Below are 26,630 nucleotides of genomic sequence, written 5' to 3'. Positions count from 1 at the left end.
GCTCCGACCCGGGGCCACTTGCCACTTGCCACAGGACCCCTGTTATGCATTGCGGCCCCTAACCGGCACAGGAGCCCCTTATTGTGTCAGGGACTCCGAACATTACAAATCGCGGACTCCGGCTTCATTGCTGCTTGGGGAATGGGTATCAAGGGCTCCGGCGGACGTGGGGCCGACTGTTCGGTGTTCATGGTCTGACCAACTTAGACACCCGCATTGTCTCAGGGGTTCCTCAAACGGTGCGAGAGGACTTCTGATTGATATTTCAGGTCACGACCCTACGGGCTGCGATTCTTCATATGACCTACAGCCAGTCCTTCGGGCCCTTATGCTTTCCATCCGGGCCTTTGATCGTCGGTTCCTGTGGGCCAACCGGGCCCCTCTTTGGGCATCATCGAACACTTCCCTTGGTCCGCTCGGGCCCTTGCGAGCACAGGACTCTCTGCTAGTCGCTGCGGGCCCTGACAGATACGAGGCTCCCGACCAGTGTAAAAACTGGCCCCGGCTTTATAGCTGATTGGGAAGTGAGCCCGCAGGCCCATACCGACACGGAGCCGGCTCTGCGGTACTGATGGTATCGGACCGACGTATAGGCCCGTATTAACTCAGGGGTTCCCGACGGGTACAAAGGGCCCTCTGACCGTTATTCGAGGGTCCGCCTCGCATGTCGGCCTCCCGAGTAAGACTCCGACCAGCCCTTCATGCCCTTACATCCCCCAATCGGGCCCTTGATCGTCGAACTCGGTGGGCCCTCTAGGCTCCTTGAGCCCCTCGAACATTGCCCCTGGCCGACTCGGGCCCCTCGACAACACAGGGTTCCTGTTAGGCGCTGTGGGACCCCGAGCAATGTAAATCACTGGCTCCAGCCTTGTCCCCGCTTGGGAAATGGGCCCTTATGTTCATGCGGCTACGGAGCCGACTGTGCGTTACTGGTGGTGTCTGACCGAAATAGACCCTTGTCGACCCAGTGGGCCCCTGATCAGCGTCCAAGGCGCTCTGGCTAGCATTGGCGTGCCCGGCCCTGTGGGCCGGGGCCCCTGAATTGGACTTCCTGCCGGCCTATCGGGCCCTCAAATCGGGTCCTTAATCATAGGTTCCAAGAAGCCCTTCGGGCCCCTCGGCGCCTAAGGGGAGGGGAGCACGTGCCCCCTGCACCCCCTGCTTGCGCTACTAGTAGCACCACGGAGCACACCTCACCGCAGCAAGTGGAACTTACCAGACTTTTGACGCGAATGAGCGCGCCCACTGACCTGATGCAGGCAGCAGCAGTCTAAAAGATGGTGATACAGGCGGCAGAAAACCAACGGATGGTGACGCAGGCAGCAGCAGACCAACGGATGGTGACGCAGGCAGCAGCAGACCAACGGATGGTGACGCAGGCAGCAGCAGACCAACGGATGGTGACGCAGGCAGCAGCAGACCAACGAATGACGACAGGTAACCAGAGGTCGTATGGCGGGCCCGCGGCACAAACGTTCAGCACCACGCTCATCCACGCTCTATAATATGCTGCATTGACGTACCAAAACAGCGCGGGAGCACAAGACATAGTAAAGCGCACCAGCTTGCCGCACGATTTCATGAGGCCAATCTGATTCGGGATTTCAGATTTCACGTTTTATCAGCAACTTCAGTTGCTAAGCTGTTGGCCATGTTTCCGCCTTCGCCGACGTTTTTAAACTGCTCATTGCCAAGGATGTGAAGATCGCAGTTGATCGTGAATCAGCGCTGCTATCACACTGTTCACTGCTATCACAGATACTACAAATCGGCGCATTTTGCTGAGCACGGTGTGTAGATACGCCTGTACCCAGGTCCGGCAACCCAGCCATGCCACCAGCGACTGCTTTTTAGCACGCCTATGCCGCGCCCTACCATCCCACATGTAAACCACCCGCCTGCATGCTCCGTGGCACGCCGCGCACGCCATATCGACTACGGGTGGAATTATAGCATGCACACACAAAATGGCGCGCTACGGGCAGGCTGTGCCGAACTGCTTATTTCGCCAAGCACGTCCAGGGACAAAAAGCAGTTCATCCGAATTCAGGGATCCCATCGGAGGGGACGCACTTCTTGGCGGCCCCTCAACGGCAGGAGAGCGCGCTTCTCGACGACCCTCAACGCCAAGCACTCGATCTGTGATTCCTGGAAGCTCAGCCAGAGCCGGTCGCCAAGAGACAGGTAACAGAAACGCCATATCGCCAGTGTATTCTGCGAGACACTGTGATCAAGGGCTGTGCGACGCCTCAGCAATCTGGCAAACACGCCTCGGTGTGGTGCGAATGGACCGCTCGGGCGGCAAGCACGCCGCATCCGTCCTAGAGATCGCGTACAACGGCGGCGCGTCGCACTCCGAGCTCGCACGCTACAACCCCGACCACGCTGCTCCGGGCCGACACGTGCCAACAACCAGGTGATCATGACAACACGCTAGCACTCGCTTCATAAAAAAGATCCCGTCATGTCTGAACGGCGTCTGCTTGCGCCGACACAGTCGGTCCACGCCAGTGGAGGGACAGAAACGGGCACAGGCGTCCCAGGCGCCTCAGTCTGTGACCCGGCTTCGGCCAGACGGGCGTGTATCCACACTTCAGTGGCCGGTGGTGCTGGAGACGGGCGGTATACCGGCCGACAGGTGATCTGGCGGGACGCAGCGTCCCGCACGGCTCACTCGTCCCGCCTGGCCTCCGGCTCCGTCTTGACGCAGCGTCCCGCACGGCTCACTCGTCCCGCCTGGCCTCCGGCTCCTTCTTGACGCAGCGCCCCGCACGGCTCACTCGTCCCGCTTGGCCTCCGGCTCCGTCTTGACGCAGCGCCCCGCACGGCGCGCCTCTCATTCGTCCTGTTTGGCCTCCGGCTCCGTCTTGACGCTCATCACCGCGTCGTCCTGCATAAGGAACACGCCCTTCGGCAGCTGGCCCAGCTGCGGAGCAAGCACACGTCTCAGCGTCAGGCGATGCGTGCCACAACTCCGACGCCGGGTAGCTGCGTGTTGGGCCGACAATAGCGGGGTGCGGAATGGTAACTCAAGACCTTTGACGGGCGTGGCATGCCGCTAGAGGAAACTTAACATAGCAAAAACCCTCCTCGAGAGTGCCGCGACACGAATGACATTGGTTAGTGATCTGCCTGAGAAGCAGTACGGCTGGGACCACATATGTTTGCAATAAACTTGTGACAGCTATGAGCCCGTGGAGGACTGAAGGAAAAACACGCGACCTGCCGACTCTGCGACACCAAATGAAAAAGAAAACAACATGGAAGACGTCTCTCCCTTTCAAATTTCGTACCATCGCTCGCAGCTGAATTCGAAATGGCTCCATACTACAGAAAAACACGTACAGGGTAAACTTATGACGGAATAAATATCGCGCGTGTTCAAAAATAGTCATCGATGCAAAAACATTCAAATGTATGCGGAAGCTTGAAAGTAAACAAGAAGTGGAATAACAATCAATATCACGTCAAAACGAATACACCTATTTATTTAAAAACACTAAGGAACCAAACCACCGGCGGGCATGATAACGCACTGTCACCTGAGGCACTCGAACACATTTATCTGAATGCCCTCTAGGGGTGCCCGCGTAGAAAAGTGGAGCATACGCGCGTATACGTATCGTAGCATATGTAGGGCCACAAATCTCTGAGAGGCACCTACCACAGCGGGTATGGCCGCCCGATCAGGGGCCCTACTCTCTAGTAGGCGCCTACCACAGCGGGTATGGCCGCCCGACCCGGGGCCCTACTCTCTAGCAGGCGCCTACCACAGCGGGTATGGCCGCCAGATCAGGGGCCCTACTCTCTAATAGGCGCCTACCGCAGCGGGTATGGCCGCCAGATCAGGGGCCCTACTCTCTAGCAGGCGCCTACCACAGCGGGTATGGCCGCCCGATCAGGGGCCCTACTCTCTAGCAGGCGCCTACCACAGCGGGTATGGCCGCCAGATCAGGGGTCCTACTCTCTAGTAGGCGCCTACCGCAGCGGGTATGGCCGCCAGATCAGGGGCCCTACAGGCGCCTACTACAGCGGGTATGGCCGCCCGATCAGGGGCTCTACTCTCTAGCAGGCGCCTACCACAGCTGGTATGGCCGCCAGATCAGGGGCCCTACTCTAGTAGGCGCCTACCACAGCGGGTATGGCCGCCAGATCAGGGGCCCTACTCTCTAGCAGGCGCCTTCCACAGCGGGTATGGCCGCCAGATCAGGGGCCCTACTCTCTAGCAGGCGCCTTCCACAGCGGGTATGGCCACCCGATCAGGGATCCTACTCTCTAGTAGGCACCTACCGCAGCGGGTATGGCCGCCAGATCAGGGGCCCTACTCTCTAATAGGCGCCTACCGCAGCGGGTATGGCCGCCAGATCAGGGGCCCTACTCTCTAGTAGGCACCTACCACAGCTGGTATGGCCGCCAGATCAGGGGCCCTACTCTCTGGTAGGCACCTACCACAGCTGGTATGGCCGCCAGATCAGGGGCCCTACTCTCTAGTAGGCACCTACCGCAGCGGGTATGGCCGCCCGATCAGGGGTCCTACTCTCTAATAGGCACCTACCGTAGCGGGTACGGCCGCCAGATCACGGGCCCTACTCTCTAGTAGGCACCTACCGCACGGGTATGGCCGCCCGATCAGGGGCCCTACTCTCTAGTAGGCACCTACCGCAGCGGGTATGGCCGCCCGATCAGGGGTCCTACTCTCTAATAGGCACCTACCGTAGCGGGTGTGACCGATATTTCCTAGGGATTAGGGCCCGATCATGGGGTCCTCATCTCTGGGAGGCGCCTACCACAGGACTCTAATCTCTGACAGGCGCCTACCACAGCGGGTATGGTCGTCCGATCAGCGCCACTGTTCCGGGCTATCTGGCCACTGGTCAGGGGCTATCACCATTACAGTGCAATGGGATGGTGTTCGGTAAGTGGAGTGCGAAGATAGTGTCACGTGGGCTTCACGCGCCCCGCAATTAAGTTTCACAACTTCCCGACGCTAATAAAGACCCGCGGCGGAGGCGACCCCGCCGTGGCCCGACGGCACGAGACGACCCATCACCGCTCGGCGCAGCTCGTACTGGACTGGGCCACATCCGGCCCGAGAAGCGTCCGCAACAGAGAGTGGCGGTATTCAGGTAAACGCACCGCCGTCGGGGTGCCCAGCGGGCGAACGGCCGTCAGCGGCGGCCGAGCGCCGCCGGCAGGCCGGCCGGGCCGGTAAGTCCCGCTCGTCATAACAGCACCGACCGCAGCCGTGCCGCTGACAGACGGCCGAGCCCGCCAGCGGCCCAGCGCCGCCGGCAGGTCGGCCGGGCCGGTAAGTCCCGCTCGTCATAACAGCACCGACTGCAGCCGAGCCGCTGACAGACGGCCGGGCCCGCCAGCGGCCGTAGCGCAGCTCCGGGGCGCGGGACGGGGGAGGGGCAGGTGGTACTGCGCCCGGTGCGCCTCACGCTGTCGAGCACCTGTGCTTGCTCATATGAAGGTAGGGGCGGAAGCAATGTTAACGGGGGCGCATCCAATTTGCTATATGCAAAGAAACGTTCGATGCACTAAATTAGGTTCGAATCAGCATTGCCAGCAATACAAATAATCAATTCATCAGCGATTTGCGCTGCAGGCACCGGGACATATTGGGCTCAGATCTCCCGACATCCGTGCGGGGAAGTGGCGGGAGTGATGCGCCCTGCGGGCAGCATACCAGTGGGCCGCTGCGTCCGCGCACTAACGCGGCGCCCAACCAAACTGGCCGCCTTCAGGGGCTGACCTGAGCTGGATCGTCACTGTCCGAACACTGGAAGCAGGACAGGGACAGGTCACAGGACTGTTGCGGGAGGAGTGTGGGGGGGGGGGGGGGTCTATGGATGCAAGGAAAGAGCAGGAGAACATGGAAGTAAAGACAACAGTGACACAAGAATCGATAGTCATCACCAGAGCAGACACTGGCGGCACGCGATCGTTAAGGGAAGAGTACATCGGCATGGACGGAAGCACGGAAGAGGTGGGAACAGACAGGCGGGGAAAGATTAAGAGGAGTTTGAGGGAGGGGAGGGGGAGGGAGGGAGGGGAGAGAGAGGGACAGAGAGAGAGAGAGAAAAAAATGCAGGGATGGGATAAAGTCATATGAAGACGGAACCGAGCGGATCGGGAAATGGAACCTGCTGAGGGCCGTCATCTGGTTTAAAGCGTAGCCATATGAGCGCAGATGGGAGGGATCGGTGAATACAGCGGAGAACCAGGGAACCGGGGGAAAAGTCCCACCTGTTTGGGCGCCGCCGGCTGCTACAGAGGATAGCAGCACGGGACGTAGCGGGCCCTCTCACCTGGCCGGGCGTGCTCGGACGCGATCCGCCCATGATGACGAATTTGCCGCCGCCCGTCGTGGCCGCCTTGCCGGCCGCCGACGGCGAGTTGCTGACGATAATGGTGCGCTGTGGCGTGCCTGCTGCTCCGCACACACCGGGGGAACAAGCGGCAGTCAGTTCTCCGCACACACCGGGGGACCAGGCGGCAATCAGTTCTCCCCACACACCGGGGGACCAGGCGGCAGTCAGTTCTCCGCACACACCGGGGGGACCAGGCGGCAGCCAGTTCTCCGCACACACCGGGGGGACCAGGCGGCAATCAGTTCTCCCCACACACCGGGGGACCAGGCGGCAGTCAGTTCTCCCCACACACCGGGGGGACCTGGCGGCAGTCAGTTCTCCGCGCACACCGGGGGGGACCAGGCGACAGTCAATTCTCCGCACACACCGGGGGGACAAGCGGCAGCCAGTTGACAGCTACGGCACCACACACACAATACACAACACAAGCCACGCACCAACCAACGGACAATATGACGACGCGTCAATCGGTATAAAAAACCTCGTCTAGCTGTCAAATCCAGAGGAACAAGCGTTGCTTACGACCTGGAAATGTGCATGCTCCGATATCAACAATAACGTGTGCGGATGTTGTGTCGGTTTTCCTTACAAAGGGCTTACGCGACTGTCCTGATCATATCAAGCTAGACTCTACCCCCAGGTTAAAAACCAAAGCCAACAAACCGCGCCGACGATGTCGGCGATGACGTCCATTTCCGGAAGATCACTGGAGAACACTGAGCCCGCTTGAGCCGATACAACTATTCACGGGACAGGAAATCCGCAGCGTCCAATGGTGCCCGATCGTGGTACCGCGCCATCAGTGCCCTACGACGACCCATCAACTGGCCAAGCAACTCAACTGCCCTATCGCGTCGTACGCTATGAAACATGACCTAAAGTCAACGGACCAGTCCTCAGGCATTCTCAAAAACACGTAATCTTCTGGTTTATTAGTAACATTGGGCGTCCAAGGTTCATTGACGAGTATTTAAGAACAAGAGGCAATAAAATTATGCGTTAAAATACCTATGACCATCCATCCATCCTCCTCCCACACTCAATTCTTCCTTTCTGGAGAATCTCCTGCGAACCTGTACAACAGAGAACCTATTTCGCGCACCAGACAACCTCTCCCGGAAAAATAATGGAGTAGCTATATGCTGGATGGTGCCTCAACGCCACAAGCGAGTGTCAAGAACGGCACCAGATCTGTGTAGCGCGCCCCCGCCTCCGAAGAGCCTTCGAACTCAGCTCTCATTGGACGCAACTACACGGTGAACTGCAGCGCACCAAACAAGTCCTTGTAAATGATTGCTACTCCACCAGTGCCACTGACCATGAATTTATGTCACAATATCAGACAAAAGCTGTCCCAAGCAAACATAAACAAAATCAAACCAAACTGTTCTATCAGAATCAAATGTCTGATAGTTATAAGACAGGCGAGCAGCGTATCCTGAAGAAAATAATATCTGGCGTCAAGCCGGTGCACCGGACAATATAACGCTCATTATCTTGTCTTCTACGAAATACAGAAAGGCCCTCCAACTCATCACGAGAAATCATCTCACAGCCAAATCTGACCCCGTGAAACGCAACAACGTAGTTTACCAGTTCCCTTCTGACAGGAGATTGCAGACTCGCGAAGCAATCAAACTACGTTGGTGCCAATGCCACCACACTTTCAAGACGGTTGCCGATGCACTTAACTGACGGTGCCCCCAAAGAGCACAACAGAAAAGAAGACGACCGGAACACCACTCGAGACGACCTCAACAGAGACACCAGCACCAAAGCATAATCAAAGAGGGGGCTTCATGCTCTTGAGGCTGTCACGACCAAACCAAGGTCTCCGGGGCTGAACAAATAAACCAACCCCTCAGTCGCCCTCCACTCTATCTAAGGACACCCGTTACCATCACCGTAGAAAGTGTCACTTATTGCTCATCACGTGTTTGTCGCTTGACTCCTCATGCTGACAAAAATGTCAACCACCTAATTTACTGTACAAAATTTGACGACCGAGATAGGCTTCGCCTTACGCAATTGTTACACCTACCTAGTTATACCAAACTGTAACACGTTATCATATATTTCTCGTTTGTATATTGTATGCGTGCACGTTTAATAACGGAATATGCGATGATTTCGAAACTTCAGGCCAACCAATAGATGCCAAACATACGCGAATTACTTGCTAGTCTCAATAGGAAAACTAAAGCAAGTGGGGAAAAAGCTGATCAAATGCACCCAGACCAAGGAGTCAAATAACGCTGGCACATGTATCATATACAGATATATACGTACACGGGTACATATATATATATATATATATATATATATATATATATATATATATATATATATATATATGTGTGTGTGTGTGTGTGTGTGTGTGTGTGTGTGTGTGTGTGTGTGTGTGTGTGTGTGTGTGTGTGTGTGTGTGTGTGTGTGTGTGCGTGCGTGCGTGCGTGCGCGCGTGCGTGCGTGCGTGCGTGCGTGCGTGCGTGCGTGCGTGCGTGCGTGCGTGCGTGCGTGCGTGCGTGCGTGCGTGCGCGTGCGTGCGTGCGTGCGTGTGTGTGTGTGTGTGTGTATTATGTATGTATGCATACATGTACGTGCGTACACGCATCTATGTATGTATACGTATCTTTGCCTTAAACCCAGTATATAACTCAGTATGTAACCTTTGGTCCCAAACGATCCGTGTACCGTTATTTCCAGCGCATCCCGACGGTTTTCAGCGGCGGCGCGGCGCCGCCCCGGGTCGTGAGAAGCGGCCGGCTGTCACATAGTGCGGGCGGCGTCCCAGCTGCCGCCGGCGCCGGCGCCCGTCGCACCCCAGACAAATTGGGGCGCCCAGCCCGAACGTCAATCGCCGAATGCGATTAGCATACATCACGGACGGCGCGTGCCGTCAGATCGAAGTCGGCCCCTCCCCCAGACACCACGCCCCGTCTGCGGCGGCCCGCCCGTCAAACGTCACCCCCCTTGCTGACGGGACCTGTAACGCGTGGACGGGATTTCAACTCGAACTGATTGGCAGAGGTCACTTGGCAGACGTCTTGGAGTATCAGTTAAGTCTTGCATCCAGTTCGGGATTGTGAGCAGTTCTTGAAACGTCGGCAAAGGTCACGCAAACTACGTTAGTCAAGTCGCACAAACGTTACCCCCGCGGCGTTATCTACCGCTAACTTTTCAGGAGGATATGTACTATAAAATAAAGCAAACCAACTTGGCTTGGTTGCTACTTGTGCAGCCCTCAGCATTTCTCAGAATTCAAGATGGCAGCCGCCGCCATCTTGAATGCTAACCAATTTTCATATTTCAATTTCGATGGCGTATATGGTCGCGTAATATCTATTTCAGGAGGCTATCATGGGTGGCGAGCGCATTTCTGGACTTATTTTTGGGTTGCGAGGTTGAATTCAACGCCAAATCATACGTCAAAAGTTAAACTCAATGAAAACATCTGATGTAAAATGTCCCGACATCTAAGGAGACATCAAAGACAGCGCAGTACCACCAGCTAGCACGCGTCGCGTTACTAATTCCTTTTCATAATCATCATCACTATGTATACTAGCTCTCCTCCGTTGTCTTTGACATCCATCTGCTTGCTGGTGCAACAGCTTTAGCATGTGATTTCTCCCTAACATTTGCAGCACCCTGTTCCCCAAAGGCCTAAGTTGTTGCTGTGACCAAGGCTGTGGCTGTGGCTGTGGCTGTTGCAGCTGCAGCGTGCAACGTTGCATGGCTTGTTTTCAGCGGCGCAGCTGCAAGTTTCTATATCCACGAGCGCTTCGGGAGTAACTGCCGCTCTTAAGACGGGCGGTCTAATGGTGAAAACCTCGACGCTCGGACCAAAGTTGGCAACATCTCTAGCTTCTCGTCTTCGGGAGGGGGGGGGGGGCACATCACGGGGAAGCTTCCTCGGGGGAGCTAGGAATGTAGCGGGCCAGTCGGATCTCCAAATCTTCAACCAGGTCTTCTGCGGCCCCAGGAGCTGGCCACAGGATGTGGTATAGCAGCGGACGGAGGTCAACCAACATCGGACATGCCGGCACCGCGGTCTCGCTGTCCGATTGTTGCCTGACGTGCACGTCCACCAGTAGCTCCGGGCATGCCGGCACCGCGGTCTCGCTGTCCGAGTGTCGCCTGACGTGCGCGTCCACCAGTAGCTCCGGGCATGCCGGCACCGCCGTCTCGCTGACCGTTGAATTACGATATGACCTTGACTCAAACCTTAAAAACAGCTGCATAACTGAGCTCCTCACCAACAAAAAATCCCTAAAAACGGTGTTTAACGACCCTACAAGTCGTCCACATAAAACTTTAAAACTTGACCAACGGACAATACGAGAAATAAAATAAATGCCGAGAAATGTGCTAAGCTGCACGAGTAGCAGCCGCTAACTTGACTCTCCTAGGTACATAAAACCAGTTACACCGAAGTTTCCCACAAAAGTTCGCGGTGGTTGACACTGCAGGGTATAGGAGGCCTAAGGATGACAGCTTGACTATATATACCCAACCAAAGTGAAAAGCACCTTCTACAGTAAATGCATTGTGTATGCAGCATATGGTTTAACAATTATGGTTAATAACAAATACAGTTATTTACCAGAAGACGACACGTACCAGAAGACAACGAGCGGCAAAAATTTATCAATAGTGGTGATTTTCTGTATTTGTGGCCATCTTTCTCATTTGATCCTCGATGTCACCTTGAATTTAACTCCGCCATGAAAATCAACTAAAGAAATGGACTCCCTGCCATTAAAACCTCCAATGCGATGTCACACGACACTCCAAGTCGTCAAGAAAAAAAACTAAACTGTCACTCAAGATGGCGGCGGCCGCCATCTTGAATTCTGAGAGGTGCCCAAAGTTGCACAAGTGACAACTGGGCTAATTTGGGTCTCCCCGCTACATAGCATATACTTGGCGGTAGTTGGTCGCAACCGATGTATTTGAGTTTACTACTGTCTACAAAGGAGCATACAACAACTGGCGGTATTCGGATATGACCGCCTGCGTGATAACGCCTGCCTATTCGACTTTCGCGCACTGCATGTCCCGCTTTTCATACGTGCTGTTCTACGTATTCAATACCACTTGCTTCAGTGTGTGCACCACAGCGTGCGCGGACAGCACAAAACAGCGCAGCCACGGAGCCACAGCCACGGGCCCATCTTCCCCTCCCCGGCGTGAGGGTGGTCTGCTCACCGATCCTGGCCGTCTGACCGGCGCCAGCCAGCGCCAGCTTGGGCGTGCCGGGCGCGGCACCAAAGGCGGCGCCGGCGGCCGGCGGCGGCGCCATCGTCTGAGAGCGCGCCTTGGCCACAGAGGCGCAGAGCAGCGGACCCAGGTGGCCAAACTCGGCTTGGTACTCGTCTGGGATGTCCGGCGGCGAGCGGAGCTGCTTCAGCAGCGGCGTCAGGGCCCGCTGAGAACGGCAAACGCAAGCAGTCAGGTCACGGCCAGGAGCAGCCATGAGGCAGGTCAGGCACGGCCAGGTCAGCTGTCAGAGCAGCCATGAGGCAGGTCAGACACGGACGGGTCAGACACGGAGTAGGTCGGCTGAGATACGGAGGGGGCCAGGTCAGCTATGGTACACCTATGGTACAGGCAGCGGGCAGAGTCGCTGCCGGCGAGACGCTCACGCCAGATGAAGCACTGAAAAGTGGCCAGCATAAGCGACACACGACCAAAGATCCGGCTCGTCAACCAATGATGTACACACAAACGATGTCCCAACGGAACACGACCACGCTCCCATGACACTGCAGTCCGGCCCAGGGAGGCGCTCTCTGTCAGCGCCGGGGCCAGCCGCCGCGCCGTAGGCCGGGCACGCCCCACCGATGATGGCCGCTCCGTCCGCCCACCGTCGCGACGAGCCGGCCGACTGCTGAGGGGCCAATCTCGCAGGGCGCCAGGTGGGCCGCCGCCCGTCACATGCTACGGGCGCGGTGGCTGCCGGCGCCGGACCGGGCCGCGCCGCTCGGGTCCCCGGTCGACGGCGCCGGTCGCGATCTTCGGCCGCCGGCGCCACCCTCGACCGAGACCTGTGCGCCCTTTGCACCGCTCCGGCCGCGCCAGCTGTTTCCGAGCCCGCACGGGCGCGGCTGTGGGGCCACAAGCATCGTTCACTCACCGCGAACAGCTGCTTGAGGTGAGTGGCGGCCAGCTTGTCGGCAGGGCTGATGGTCGCCGCCTCAGCCAGCTGCTCTAGCCGCGCGCCCATCGGCTTCAGTTGCGGCATGACGAAGGCCTTGATGACCTCGGGCCCCAGTTCGGAAAGACCTGGCCGGTAGAGTTGGCGGGCTAGAGGACACGCCCCGATGCGGCCGGCCAGCACATACGCGACTTACGACTGATCTGTCACAGCCACCGCTATTTGTTTGGCGCAGCATATCAGAGGCGGTGCAGCGGCCTGGTGCATATCAGGGGCGGTGCAGTAGTCGGGTGCACATCAGAGGCGCGCAGCAGTCGGGTGCACATCAGAGGCGCGCAGCAGTCGGGTGCACATCAGAGGCGCGCAGCAGTCGGGTGCATATCAGAGGCGCGCAGCAGTCGGGTGCACATCAGAGACGCGCAGCAATCGGGTGCATATCAGAGACCGCTAGCTGTGGTCGGGGTTTCCTATGAGAGGCGCTGCATTCCCTACGTTTGCAGGTGAGACTTGAGGGAAAACTTTCTTCTGCCAGACTGAAAATGAGCCAGCCAGCATTTGTAGCTATATCTGAAGACATCAATACCACTCATCCCGGAAAAGCTTTGATTTATGAGCCCACGGGCCTAACAGACGAAGTCCACGCAACTCTCGTTCTGAAAACGCATCGAGAGGCAGTGCGTGGCGAGCCTTCACATCTCCGCAATCTACAGCGGTCTCAGCGCGTCTTCCAGACATAGCACCTAACAGCGCCCCGAGCCACCAGCAGCAGTGCAGCCGCGCACTACCCTCCCATTACGATCCCGGGAGGGGGACGCACCGGCCAGGGCGCCGTAGTGCGCAGCCAGGGGCGCCTTGTCGCCCTGCAGGCAGCCGGTGAAGAGGCGCGTTACACGCGTCTGCATGTTGTTGGTGGACGTGTTGAAGTTCTTGCAGATCTGCGCCAGCAGGCGGGAGGCGAAGTCCCGCAGCGCCCAGTGATTGTCGGCCTCCGGCCTGGCACACAGCTGCCGCGACAGTATGCAGCTGGCCACCGACGGGATCAGCTCGTGCAGCTGCCGACACACACAGACCGGCGGGCTGTCAGCGCGCGCGCAGCTGCCGACACAGTATGCAGCTGGCCACCGACGGGATGAGCTCGTGCAGCTGCCGACACACACAGACCGGCGGGCTGTCAGCGCATGCGCAGCTGCCGACACACACAGGCCAGAGGGATGTCAGCGCGCGCGCGCGCAGCTGCCGCGACAGTATGCAGCTGGCCACCGACGGGATCAGCTCGTGCAGGCTGCCGACACACACAGACCGGAGGGCTGTCAGCGCGCGCGCGCAGCTGCCGCGACAGTATGCAGCTGGCCACCGACGGGATCAGCTCGTGCAGCTGCCGACACACACAGACAGGAGGGCTGTCAGCGCGCGCGCGTAGCTGCCGACACAGTATGCAGCTAGCTACCGACGGGATCAGCTCGTGCAGCTACCGACACAGACACGACAGCTGGCTTGTAGCTCGCGCAGCCGACTGACATAGATGCGCCAGCCGGTGACTGCAGTGGATCATTGCCGTGCCGTGCCGTGTCAGGTGACTGCCCTCAGCTCCGGGCAGCCGAGGTCAGTCGAGCCTCGCCCGGCCGCCGCAGCTGGCCGACAGTCTCCGTCCAAGCCCAGCGGTCTCAGCACAGAGCAATACAGCTGTTCGCGATATCGATGTGCTACCATTGGGGACGAAGGAAATCTGTAAGCAGCCTCTCCCAATGCGGTAAGGCAGTCTATTGTTCTTAGAAGCTTAGCTTCACCTGCAAAAGTTACCGAGAAGACCCATGATGATAATCACATGCTACTTAACTGGCATGTGAAACGCGGACCGCCTGTGACAATGGCTCGATACTAGTATAAAACTTGCTGTAGGAAGGGCGGCCAATCCGTTGCGAGCTGCATTGCAGAACGACGGAGGCTGATCAAGCACTGTGATTTCGGTGACGCTCTGGCTCCTGTGCGGAGAGACAGTGCTGTATGCTATATGTCGTATGCTATAACCTGCCGGAATGTGGCGTTAACAGCGCGCAGATGCAGAGGAAGCTCATATCGGGAGACTCGGCTGACGTTCGGCCTCACCCGCCAGACGTCTTTCTTTAGAAGCGGCCTCCAGGGAAGTCAGCATCATTTCAGGATCGGACAGCACTGCCAACGACATATCAACGTCGGAGGGAAGGGAACCAAACTTGGACGCAAGCGAGGTTTCGCAGGCCATTTCAGTCGGAGTAAAGCAGTGCTACCGCTGAGGAGCTTTGCATCCTACTGACGCTCGTCAGTACGTCTCGTCCGAGTGTTTCAATTGTGGAAAGGTTGCGCAGTTTGACCGGAAGGTGCTGGCTAACAGGGGGTGCCGTGGATTAATTCTAGATCGCCGCAGGGCCCCTCAGTCAGCCAATTTGCCGACAATGACCCGACTCCTGTCCCGCCATGTCTCTGATTCTGATGGCATGTCAAGAGCAAAAGCGGAGAAGCTGCTGGGTGACGCGGCTGGCATGCGCGGATTGCTCCATACCTAGAACTGAACAATTTGGAGATGCCTGTCTGCAGCGAACGTCAGAGATGCTCACGACTTGACTTCAGGAGGCTGCCATGACCGAGAGGCGCCAGCTCTGCGTTGACGGCGTTGAGCACCTGGGTCACAGAATCGTCTCCGAAGACTCGAGCATTCGGCCGCCAGTCTCAGTCCCCGCACGGAGCAATAAAGCCGTGTGTGCAGTAGTACGTCACAGCCATCACCCGACGGAAGCTCTCAACGCAGCCGCGTTGACTGACTGCGAAGTGGACGTCCTGTCCAGTTACAAACAAATGCCAGCGGCATGGTGATAGTAGTGGCGGTAGCTGGCGACACTTCTCTAGTCAGAACGCACGGCCAGGCGTTGTTTAGAGGATGCGCAGCGCGTGCGTTGACAGCAGAGTCCGCACGAGTCAGATCCGACCCACCCACCCAAATGGCGCAACAAATGACCGAATGGCCCACCGCAGGCACTGGTGGCGCGATCCCCCACCAGTCAATCCAGTGATAACTGTGAAAATAAGACAATGTGCTTAAAAAACGATCAAGGCGGTTAATCGAGCTGCGAAAAGCCTACGCCGAACCGACGCCGGGACCGATGAATTCCATTGAGCTGATACGATGGGTGACCACGCCTGACATTCGCCAACCAGACGTTGTTACCACCCCAACGTACGGAAGCATTTTCTACGAATCGCAAAATGCAATGAAAGCAAACTGGAGACAACGGCACTACGCACAAGCGATTCTGACACGCGGCACTATAACCAGCCTAGACCGCAGTCGCCCGCCCAGACCCAGCAAGCGCCAGTCAGCGGGATCAGTCGAGGCACACGCCACTCATCACGGCCCGCGCCAGTCAAATATCCGCCTGCGCCGCCAGCGGCCGGCCACGCAAGCCGGGCCGGCCCGGCCTCCGCCTGTCAAATCTATCGGACGCGCCTGGGCGGCGGACGGACGATGGTTTTCGTCGGAGAACACCGGCAGGCGGAGCCCGATCGCGCAACTTGGCGCGCTGAATGAAAAATGAGCCGGCGCGCTTGTCAATTACTGGCGACAGGCCGACCGGCCCATTGAAAATAGCCACCTTCATTGGAAATATGCTAATGCAAGCCGCGGCATACGTTACGGGGAGGGACGGGAGGCACCGGGGATCGCGGCGGCGGGCGGCGCGCTTCGAGATGGTGGCGCATCAACGACAGACAGCGGTGAAATTAGGCGGGGAAGTGTCGAGAAGGGATATATGCCGGGGTCTGGAGGAAGGGTGGGAACGAGGGGGGGGGGGGGTCGAGATGATAGGCACATCGGGTGAGAAGAATTGAGTGGGAAAGTCTTTGGATGGGATCGAGGTGAGCAGACAAACACTGACAGGGAAGTGGCCTCAGAAAACAAGGCGGTCTGATGAAGACCCTGATGCATACACGGACAGGGTAGAAGAATCTGATGAGGTATGACGATCTTGGAAAGCATATCTATCTCAGGATAGATTGCAACACACAGCACTACAAGGCTATGAACCCGGCAACAACATGACCGCGACAGCCGCAGTAGACCGGCAAAACTGAGCCGTACGTGCTACGGTTCCAGACCACGCCAAGCGCCGCCGACTGGACCCGAGTACGGTGGCAAGAGCCGAGACCAAACCACACCGAGCGCCGCCGACAGGACCCGAGTGCGGTGGCAGGAGCCGAGACCAAACCACACCGAGCGCCGCCGACAGGACCCGGAGTGCGGTGGCAGGAGCCGGGACCAAACCACACCGAGCGCCGCCGACAGGACCAGAGTGCGGTGGCAGGAGCCGGGACCGAGCGTAAGCGATGTTGACGGCGTCGTCGTCTGACAGCCAGCGACGCGTGGGGCGGCCGTCGGCCTGGTGTGAGTCGGCGCCGGTGGCATGTCACGACATCTCCCTGTGGTACACTTGACGTGGGCGCGAGGGATTTCATCGGGGTGCGGTGAAATGGCGCATGTCCGCGGCCGCCTCCGATCGCCGCACATGGAACTGGACCAGCACAGCCTGCGGAGCTTGCCAGAGATTACCTGGTCGGGTTTGTGCCCACTGGGTGACACCCAGGAACTGCTGCAGATGCGGCCTGGCATGACACTCATTGAGTGCTACAGATGCAATCCGACGTGATATCTCACACCAGCGGTGCGCATTCATATAATACAACTGCAATTCAATACAGTCATCTCGAGAGCAGCCCAAGCAGTTTGCAACTAACTGCCCACAGCGACACCCCAAAACAGAACGGGGGGCTGGAGTACAGAACCAGCCGGTCATCATCGGAGTACTCACGTATTTCTCCAGGTAGAGCGTCTGGTTATCCAGCAGCGCCTTCACCATGCGCATCAGGTAGATGAGCAGCGCCAAGTTGAACTGTACCACGTTCACCTTGACGCCCTCGAAGATGAAATTGCAGAGGCGCGGCAGCATCTGGTGCAGGCCCGGGTCCGAGGACAGGCTCTGCAACGCTTCCTGCCGGGTCGAAAGAACGAGTCCGACTCAGACCCCCAGTAGAAAATGAAAGGGCATCAGCGCATGCGACCCTCGACGATGCAGAGAAAGGCCGTAGGCTTTTATGCTCATTGTTAAGATAACCATTCATGGGGTACCAGTGGGGTCCTGTGCAGAGGAATAGTAAGATTCAGAGAACCTACCGGAGGAAACCGTGGATCTTGACGCACAGCGCTGGAAAATTAGAACAAAACGACACTTCTACAACACCTGCGTTGGCGAGCGAGTCATATTTGAAGGCTTGTTAAAGCCAAGTCACGGCAACATCGATCGTCCTGTCGGGAGGCACTGCTCGCTGGGTCCCGGAAACGATCACCCCGCCCGGGGCGATGACCGTCCTGACGGAAGGTAACGAGGCCCTTTCCCGAGTACCACTGGCTGGGAGGTGGATGATGGATGGCTCTGGCTCTGGCTCTGGCTCTGGCTCTGGCTCTGGCTTTGGCTCTGGTTCTGGCTCTCTCCCTCTGTCTTTCTTAGGTGAACCGATTGACATCTTGAGACATCTTTCGACATCGGCATGACATCTTAAGTGAACCAACCTGTATGTTCTTAACCAACAAATGATGATGGAAAAGAAGTCCGCTGTTTGCACACACATGATACAACGTAAGTTACATCTCAGTATGAAGTTTTCCAATTGTGCAACGCATATCATTTCATGGCCAAATAATCCATGGCATGCTATATCTTCAAGAGTACACTACCATAGCGTAATAAATATCCAACCTACAGCTAAGTAATTGGCCAAAAACATTCCGAAACAATCTAACATCAGTGGTACATTCTGCCATCGATTCAGTTCCGTATTCAATTCATGGACTCCAGATCCAGCTCCAATAACAAAACAAGTTTAGCTACTTCTGTCGGCTCAGCCCACCCCCAGCATATTTTGGAAAACTGCACTCATGAATTTTCCGGGCCATTCATCAAATACATCACAGGTCACAGAGAACACATGCCTCATGCAAACACACTATGCCTGCCAGGAATATCAAATGGATGCAACTGCACAGCTCCTCAGGACATGTTCCAATAGTAAACACCATTCAAAAGCCTGAATTGAATTGAAAGCAAAGCCCCGCACTGAAATTTGTAAAAATCATGCCTATGAAATCGATAGCAGCACGTAAATTCAGTCTTCCGCAGCTTGGCCCTTATTTGCAAATCGAGTAACTGCATACAGCAATACCGTCTGATGTATACGTACACTGACCTGGTGCTAAGTCAGAAATAAAACCATGGGAAATACCAATTACCAAGCCTAGCTCTGCGATCCGAGCAATTTCAAACTAAGAGCTTCAAACAACGAAATGGGCGCACGGAGGTCAGTAAAGGTTGGTCAATGTCAAGATCTGTTGAAGGTGCCCGGATGTGTATATAAAGAGGGTCTGCACGACACGTACGGACAAGCTCACACTTGCTAACCACGCTCGAACAAAACATCAGCTGTCCATGGACAAGGCATGAGATCGTTTATGGTGCAACCGTGCTTCACAAAGTACTATGTTTACCTTCTGCATCGATCATCTGTTTGCCACGTGGCATTAAGATGCCGAGGTTGGTCAGCGTTCTGTGTACATCCGTACTCAAGGCACTTTGGGTACAAATCGAGCATTGAAAGAAGAGTTTTATAGTTAACCTCTACGTCACGTTGCTGGACGCAGCAAGGCAGGCAATTAGCCATGATTCAGGTACCTATTGAATAAGACGCTGCCCGGGTGGACACGGACCTTCTGTGCTGGCGGCACAGCCCGAAGGACACGGACCGCTCTCTGCTGGCCGCACCTTGCCCAGGTGGACACGGACCGCTCTGCTGCTGGCGGGCACATGCCCGGGTGGACACGGACCGCTCTGCTGCTGACGGCACACTGCCCGGGTGGACACGGACCGCTCTGTGCTGGCGGCCACACTGCCCAGGGTGGAAACGGACGCTCTGCTGCTGGGCGGGCACAATGCCAGGGTGACACGGACCGCTGTGCTCTGGCGGCAACTGCCCGGGTGGACACGGACCGCTCTGCTGCTGGCGGCACACTGCCCGGGTGGACACGGACCGCTCTGCTGCTGGCGGCACACTGCCCGGGTGGACACGGACCGCTCTGCTGCTGGCGGCACACTGCCCGGGTGGACACGGACCGCTCTGCTGCTGGCGGCACACTGCCTGGGTGGACACGGACCGCTCTGCTGCTGGCGGCACACCCGGGTGGACACGGACCGCTCTGCTGCTGGCGGCAACTGCCCGGTGGACACGACCGGCTGCTGGGGCACTGCCGGTCCGCCGCTCTGCTGCTGTGGCACACTGCCCGCATGGTGGACACACGGACCGCTCTGCTGCTGGCGGCAAATGCCCGGTGGACACGGACCGCTCTGCTGCTGGGGCACACCGCCGGGGGACCGGCTGCTTGCGCTGGCGGAACAAGGGCGTCTGGGAACTGCCGCTGCGCGCACACTGCCGGGTGGACACGGACCGCTCTGCTGCTGGCGGCACACTCACCGCTCTCCGGGATTCATCGCTGCCGACGCACGCCTCCGTGATCTCCTTGTAGTACAGCTGCAGCTCCACCGACAGCTCGTGCTGCGCCAGCTGCTTGACGCTCACCGTCTCGATCGTCTTGGCGCGCTGGTTCTTGCTGCAACAGACGCGCCAGCGGCTGGAGGTTAGCGACCACGCAGTGCCACAGAGCGGATCCGGTGACGGGAGGCTCCGGCAGGTGCCAGGCTCCTCGGCCGGTAACGTACAGTCCACGGCTTTGTGGATAACGCCAAGATCAGTGAAAACGTGGGGGCTTATCGCTCCCAGCAGCAGAGGCCAGCGTGAAGAACAATCAGACGCCACGGCCACCGACGCCATCGCGTTCGACATGGACTGGCCGAGAGCGGCCTCTCATTGCTCGTATACCTATCAAGGACGCCATCGCCAGCCCGCTGGCGCCGTGCCGTCCCGATCCAGCTCAGAACAGCGCACAGCAGGCACATTGTTGGCATCGCCACCGGTCAGACCACGCTATTGTCGACAGAAATCGGTCGGAGCGGGCTCATATGTGCACGTCTGAGCGGGCTCCGGCTAAGGCGCCGCCCTATGGCATTCGGCAGCGCAATAACGGCGGCCGCAACAAGATACCCGCTGATTGGATTACAAAGCTTCGGCTGTCGTTGCAGTACAGTGAGGCGGAACACGTGCCTTTCGCTTTTGAGCCACGGCATGCAAAGACTGGTCCCTGAGGCGTGACATGACGCTCATGGAACACCGCCGCTCTAATTTATTGGTATCAGCAACATGAGTAGGGGCGCGGTATTGCACTCATTCAACGGCATCTTGTCCGAGCTTATTGGACTCGACATGGTGTTCCGGAGCCGGCAATCCTGCTCATGAACAGAAACCAGACCGCGGTCCTATGACGCACCCTGAGGTAAACCAGATCATGCAACCCGGCACATCCCGCAGGCCATACAGCTCTCCCCGGGTAACCAAGGACGACCGCAATGTACTGCACGCGGGCGCACACCGGACTTGGCCATGTAACCCGCCCGAGGATTCGCCCAGCAACAAACAAGCAACGCACACTGCTGGGGTAGCCGGCCTGATGGCACGCGTACTCCGGAGTGAACCAGTCATTGAATGTAAGGTATATCTCGGGGTAAGTCGGATCCCATCTCTAAATGGGTCTGGCAGGCTGTGAGACATTTATAATAGGGCCCCAGTTATCATTACTATCATTGAGGTTAACAGGACCAAGGCGACAGGGCGTAACACGGCGCACGCTGCGACCAGACCCCCAATTGTATACCCAGGGAAACAACCGCTGCCTCGAAGTGCACAGCAAGACTCGACACCCAACGAGGTAAGTAAAGCCCGGGAGCGCTCCCCAGCCGCCAGTAAACACCCGAGAGCGCGTGCCCAATGCCGAAGCTCACGCCCACAGGCTGAATGCACAGCCGACCGCGGCCACGTCTGTCCTCCCCCAGCCTCCCCCGCGGTCACCCGCACACGGAGCCGGCCGGGCGCGCGGCGCGAGCGTGACGCCTCACCTTTTGCTGGGCACGGCCTTGGCCTGGCTGTGGCCGGGCTTGCCAATCTTGCTGGCCGGGTTGGTGGACTCCTGCTTCTGGTGATCGAGCGCCACCGGGCGGCGGGTTCTCCGGGATGGCTGGCTGCACGCCGTCGATACACAGCCAGTGCACTGTCGGGGGAGCATCACTGCCAGGGCGGCCGATGGTACACCGCTCCCCGACGGGACTGACCAGGCCGGCACGAACATGTCACACCGATACACCCTACATAAAGAGGACGACGATCCCTGCACCTCAACATGACTATACGGAAAAAGACGTGGCACGGCTAATGACATGAATGTTTGACATAAATGGCATAACATAAACAAGGGACGAAAAGTCGGAACAAGACGGCTGAATGCTAAGATTGAAAACTGTCCACACGTAGGACCATGGAACGATATAAAGCGACATAAAAAATACGGACTGAAATTATTGAATGACTGAAGTGGGAAACAGATACGATAACAAGTGCAGATAGGATGATGTTCAACAGCGAAGACGTCGAAGCGGAGAATGATCTAATGGAAACCCATGATTGTCGCCCTGGTGACTGACAGGGCTCACCATGAAGTAAATGACTGACGGGGCTCGCTATGACGTAAAACGATCCGTTGACCAACGATCACCAGGCTTAGATGGCGAACCGTAAACTACCAATCATACAGCTCCCTAGTCCCCCCCCCCCCCTCCCCCCCCCCCATCACCGCCACCAACCAGCGCGGCGAAAGACCGGACTTAGCTCTGTTTAAAGTTGGTTTTCACGCACCGTCTTTTCAACTTGCTCCCAAGTTGCAATGCTTCTGTCGTGAGCTAACCTGGCCTGATACAAACTACCTTGATCAACCAAGCGTAACCCTACCGCGCGGATATTGCACATTCGGGAAGCTAGGGAGTCACGTAAGCGCCTACAAATTCAGACCAGCGCCTGGTTCCGCTCCCGTTCCGCTCCCGGTGTGAAACGGCCTCAGGCGTGCGGAAGCTACCCCAATGTGTATGTTCCCTTTATCACACACAAACGGCACGTGTGTGTACCACCGACGGCAGCCGGCCCGGCCGGCCCGCACCTCTGATGGTGGTGTCCAGCGGCGCCTTGGGCATCTGGGCCGACACCAGGTCGGAGAGGTCGACGTCCTTGTCGTCCTGGAAGCTCAGCTCGCGGCCGCCGCCAGACGTGAACCGGAACGGGATGTGCTCGGCGCTCTGCACTCCGTACAGCGGCTGGAGGACGACACGGAGGGACGGTGGTGGCGCCGACACCGTGCCGAGCCGCGCCTCGCGCTGGCACCGAACAACGCCGAGCCCGCTGGCACAGCGTGTACCGGACGCGTGATGAGAGTGAAGCCGATGCAGAAAAGCGGCAAAGAATCACAAACACACCCGCACGACCTTAGTTCGTAATTTCATATTTTGTAACTAGACCGGTGCCGCTGGTCGTCCTTCGTCGCTATCGCCGAAGGCCATCACTGCATCAGGCGCAGCCTGAACATAAAGAAGAGGAGCGACATGCGACCCGAGTGCATCGCCGCAATCCTCAGCCGAAACGCGCCCTGACAGACATTCACAATGTCAATGGCGAAGCGGCAATGCAGGCGACACGTAACTGACCTCCATGTTTCGCATCCTCAAAGCATTGTCGAAGTCAATCGGGAGCAGCTTCTTCCGCTTTCCGTGAGCTTTGAACTTGTAGGCATCCTGAGGAAACGCGGACATTGTACGTCAGGTTAGCCTGCTGCTGCATGCGCACCGTACGATCACGGAAAGAGACCGAATACCAGCCAGAATTTAAGACAGCATAGATCGCGTCGTTCAATGTAACATTGATATGTTTATGAGGAATTAACATTTTAGGGGAATGCACGCACCACTGCATAGGGTGCTGGCGGCTGCAATGGCTATGCGAGGGCTCAGGGATCACGGCGCCACCGGGACTTAGACTCGGGCGCCCCCCACGTGGGAACCGAAGACGGTAACCACTCGGTCACGACACTCTGTGAATGATGTTTGATGCCATGGACGGCAAGACCATCGCGGTGCATTTCGGCAAGAACGCAATAACATCACGCAACACACTCCCGTCTTCCTGTCTTTCCGTCTTTCCGTCTTCCTGCCCGCCCGCCCGCCTCAATAGAGCCGCATTACATAGAACGTCTTCATGTGTACATAGAAAGTCTCCATGATGTCAGAGTCGTAGCCAAAGTGACCGCGCCAGAATTGCCACTGTAGCGGACGGGCCATATCAAGTGCAGTACTTCAGTTTGGAAAGAGGTGGCAGTGCTGGCTGGTGCGTGTTTGCTCAAGGTCAAGAAAAAATATGACCATTGAGTTCAACATATAAAGTCAAGGACACACACACCAAAAGATCATGTGGAAGGGCCAAACACGCGCACATCACGATCGTCGGGTTGATAACGCGCGTCAATTTAAAAGCCACATTACGGCGCGTGATGCAAATTAACCCGTCCGCTACAGTGACAATTTACACACGGCAGCGGCTCTGACGTCATAAAAGCATCCCTTACAATGACATACTGACGAGCGCATTAGCTAAATAGTGGAATACCGTTAATAGAGCAACCCCGCGGAACGTCTCTGGCCCGACTCCGGCACTCGGAGACGCGACTGTAGACAAGGTTGGCGCGCATGTAGCGTACATTATATATTGTGCGAGAGGAAACAAGGCCCAACTGGAAGGTCTTGGCATTGGAGTGTGAGTGAGGACGGATGGGGTACCGTTGGTGGACGTTGGTGAGAAAATCCCTTAAGATAGCTTACTGGACAATAAAATGAATGTGACGTTTGCATGTCTGGTGCTTATTGCTTAGTGTACACCATAATTGCGTGCTTTGTACACTAAAGCCTCACGATTTTGCTTCTTATAATGGAAATCTGAAGCACAGATTTGATCTGGGTTGAAATCCCCCATTAAGTACCGAACTTCCAACACCGTCACACCCCCCAATTGTCCACCACGTAAGGTTTGGGGGCGCATTAACCGGGCGTCAGACACCATGAAGCATGCCCACCTCCTGACACCGTGACTCGGCCTCAGCCCATGCCGGACATTCACTCGGCTTCGGATCGCAACCCCGTCGCATCGCAGTGTAATCCACCACAGCGTCTGCTCGCGCCTCGGACGACGGACATGAGGCGTACCTGAATTATCTGCCGCAGCCGATAGGTGGTGTCCTCGGCCAGCTCGCGGATGGCGTCGTCCGGCACGCCACAGATGCCGACGCTCTCGGCGGCCACCCGCACCGAGTCCAGGCTCAGCGTGGAAGCCTGCGCCGGATCCGGCTCGCTCCGCTTGTGCTTCACCTTCATCGCCGCCACCAGCAGCCGACGCAGGACGGCAGGGGGGCGTCACCAGCTCGCGGCAGGAGCGTCCGAGCGCCACCAGCCAGCGGCGGGGGTCGCCCGGCGTCACTGGCCAGCGATGGGGGGCCACCTGGCGTCACCGACCGGCGACAGAGGATCGCCTGGTGTCACTCACCCGCGGCGGGGGACCGCCTGGCGTCACCAACGAATGGTGGAAGATGGTCAGGTATCACCAGCAGATGGCAGAGGCTGACTGGATACCACCCATCATCTGTGGGCAATCAGGGGGGGGGGGGCACATGGGAGTTAATGACCAGTAGTGGGGGCAGCCTGGCACCACCAACAGACAGGACACTACTACTGGGTGGCACTGACAGCAGGATGTTCAAAAAAGGCAATTCAAGAGCAGATAGTTGGCCATCTTTCATACTAAGACAGCAGAAATAAGAGCCATCCAAAAGATATGGTGGCACCCACATAGATATGTGAGTTCTGCACTGACCAATAGGCAGTGTTGGTTTAAAAACATGCAACACAAATTTTCATATCCTTTTAATGGAGTGCCAGTGACCACACTCCATAATGACCATAACGAGTTCAGAGGCCACGTCATCACTAGAATTCAAGCCTGGATTCAGCATTATGTTATTACAAAAACAATACTTGTGATAAAATAATGTTGGAACTGTGTCTTAGCTGGCATGTGGCTTGCACCTCAAACGCACATATAACTGCACAGGATAAATGTGGAATCAGGACAAAGGGCCAAAATAATAGCATATAATCATATTTGGTTCAGCAACACTTCTAGCAGTGCCACATGCAGCCACCTATCCACTTCCTCTGAGATTGAAGTGGATAGGAAGTGCCTCAGTCCCATATCAGTATTTCATGATGTAAGCCAACAATGACACATTGAGGAGCAAATTTACTACATAAAGAAATTGTGGTCTTGGGCATTTTTTCCATTTCAAAAGTGTGCACACATCTATAAGTGTGTTTATTTCAGAGCTGACGATTGCTTCAATATTATGTATCTTGTTCAGTGCACTCGTGAGAAACATTATGCACATGGATAGCCCAGTGCTATACATCTTATTCCTCATAGAATGACCTGGAGAAGGGACATGGATCAGGTTTTTACTGTTTTTACCTCATTCTGTGATATTATGCACCCATGTCACCTTGACTGCCCCTGTCCCAAGCAGAGAGCTTGGTGCCCCATTTGAGGCAGATTCAGACCTACCCCCAAATATCTTACTGACTGGTCTCCCACCCTTTGCAGACCACTTCAAATACAACACAACAGCTTCCACCAGTATACTGTGCCATTTAATGAAACAATAATATGTAGCATTTATGTGTGCTATAAGACAGTTCTATGACCACATTTCCTTGCCTCAACAAAACTGTTCTGAAAAAACCAAGCTGCTAACAAGTAAAAATACAAATGTGCAACTAACGGTAGCCACCAAACAGAACTCACTTACTACCGTGCCTAAAAATGGCTTTAAATCGTACGATTCTCTTAAAAATCGGACCATACGTTGATTCAAAGATACCCTTTCTGAAAATCATGTCGTTTTTACCTAGGCCTCCTTAAACACTTCCGCATACCTGCAACACCACATCCCTCTCCCAATTCATGTCATTCAACCGCTCTCATGC

The 26,630-nt window shown here is 56.6% G+C and overlaps 1 protein-coding gene across 1 annotated transcript; it reads right to left on the bottom strand.

The window, feature by feature from the left end:
* Positions 1-2,190: 2,190 nt before the first annotated feature.
* On the bottom strand, positions 2,191-26,630 carry LOC119110411 (transcription initiation factor TFIID subunit 6-like). Its single transcript, XM_037234224.1, is given in 13 exon segments — positions 2,191-2,926; positions 6,315-6,436; positions 11,589-11,808; positions 12,517-12,665; positions 13,355-13,589; positions 17,376-17,555; positions 20,086-20,221; positions 21,621-21,718; positions 21,720-21,772; positions 22,712-22,865; positions 23,253-23,339; positions 24,801-25,233; positions 26,580-26,630. Coding segments are annotated over 12 exon segments (1,692 nt in total). The 5' UTR covers positions 24,969-25,233; positions 26,580-26,630; the 3' UTR covers positions 2,191-2,836.

This window comes from Pollicipes pollicipes, unplaced genomic scaffold (assembly GCF_011947565.3).
Source record: "Pollicipes pollicipes isolate AB1234 unplaced genomic scaffold, Ppol_2.1 Scaffold_7231;HRSCAF=8579_pilon_pilon_pilon, whole genome shotgun sequence".
In the NCBI taxonomy this organism is placed as follows: Eukaryota; Metazoa; Arthropoda; class Thecostraca; order Pollicipedomorpha; family Pollicipedidae; genus Pollicipes; species Pollicipes pollicipes.
Note: the sequence above shows the minus strand (reverse complement) of the source record. Positions and strands in the feature narration are given on the sequence as shown.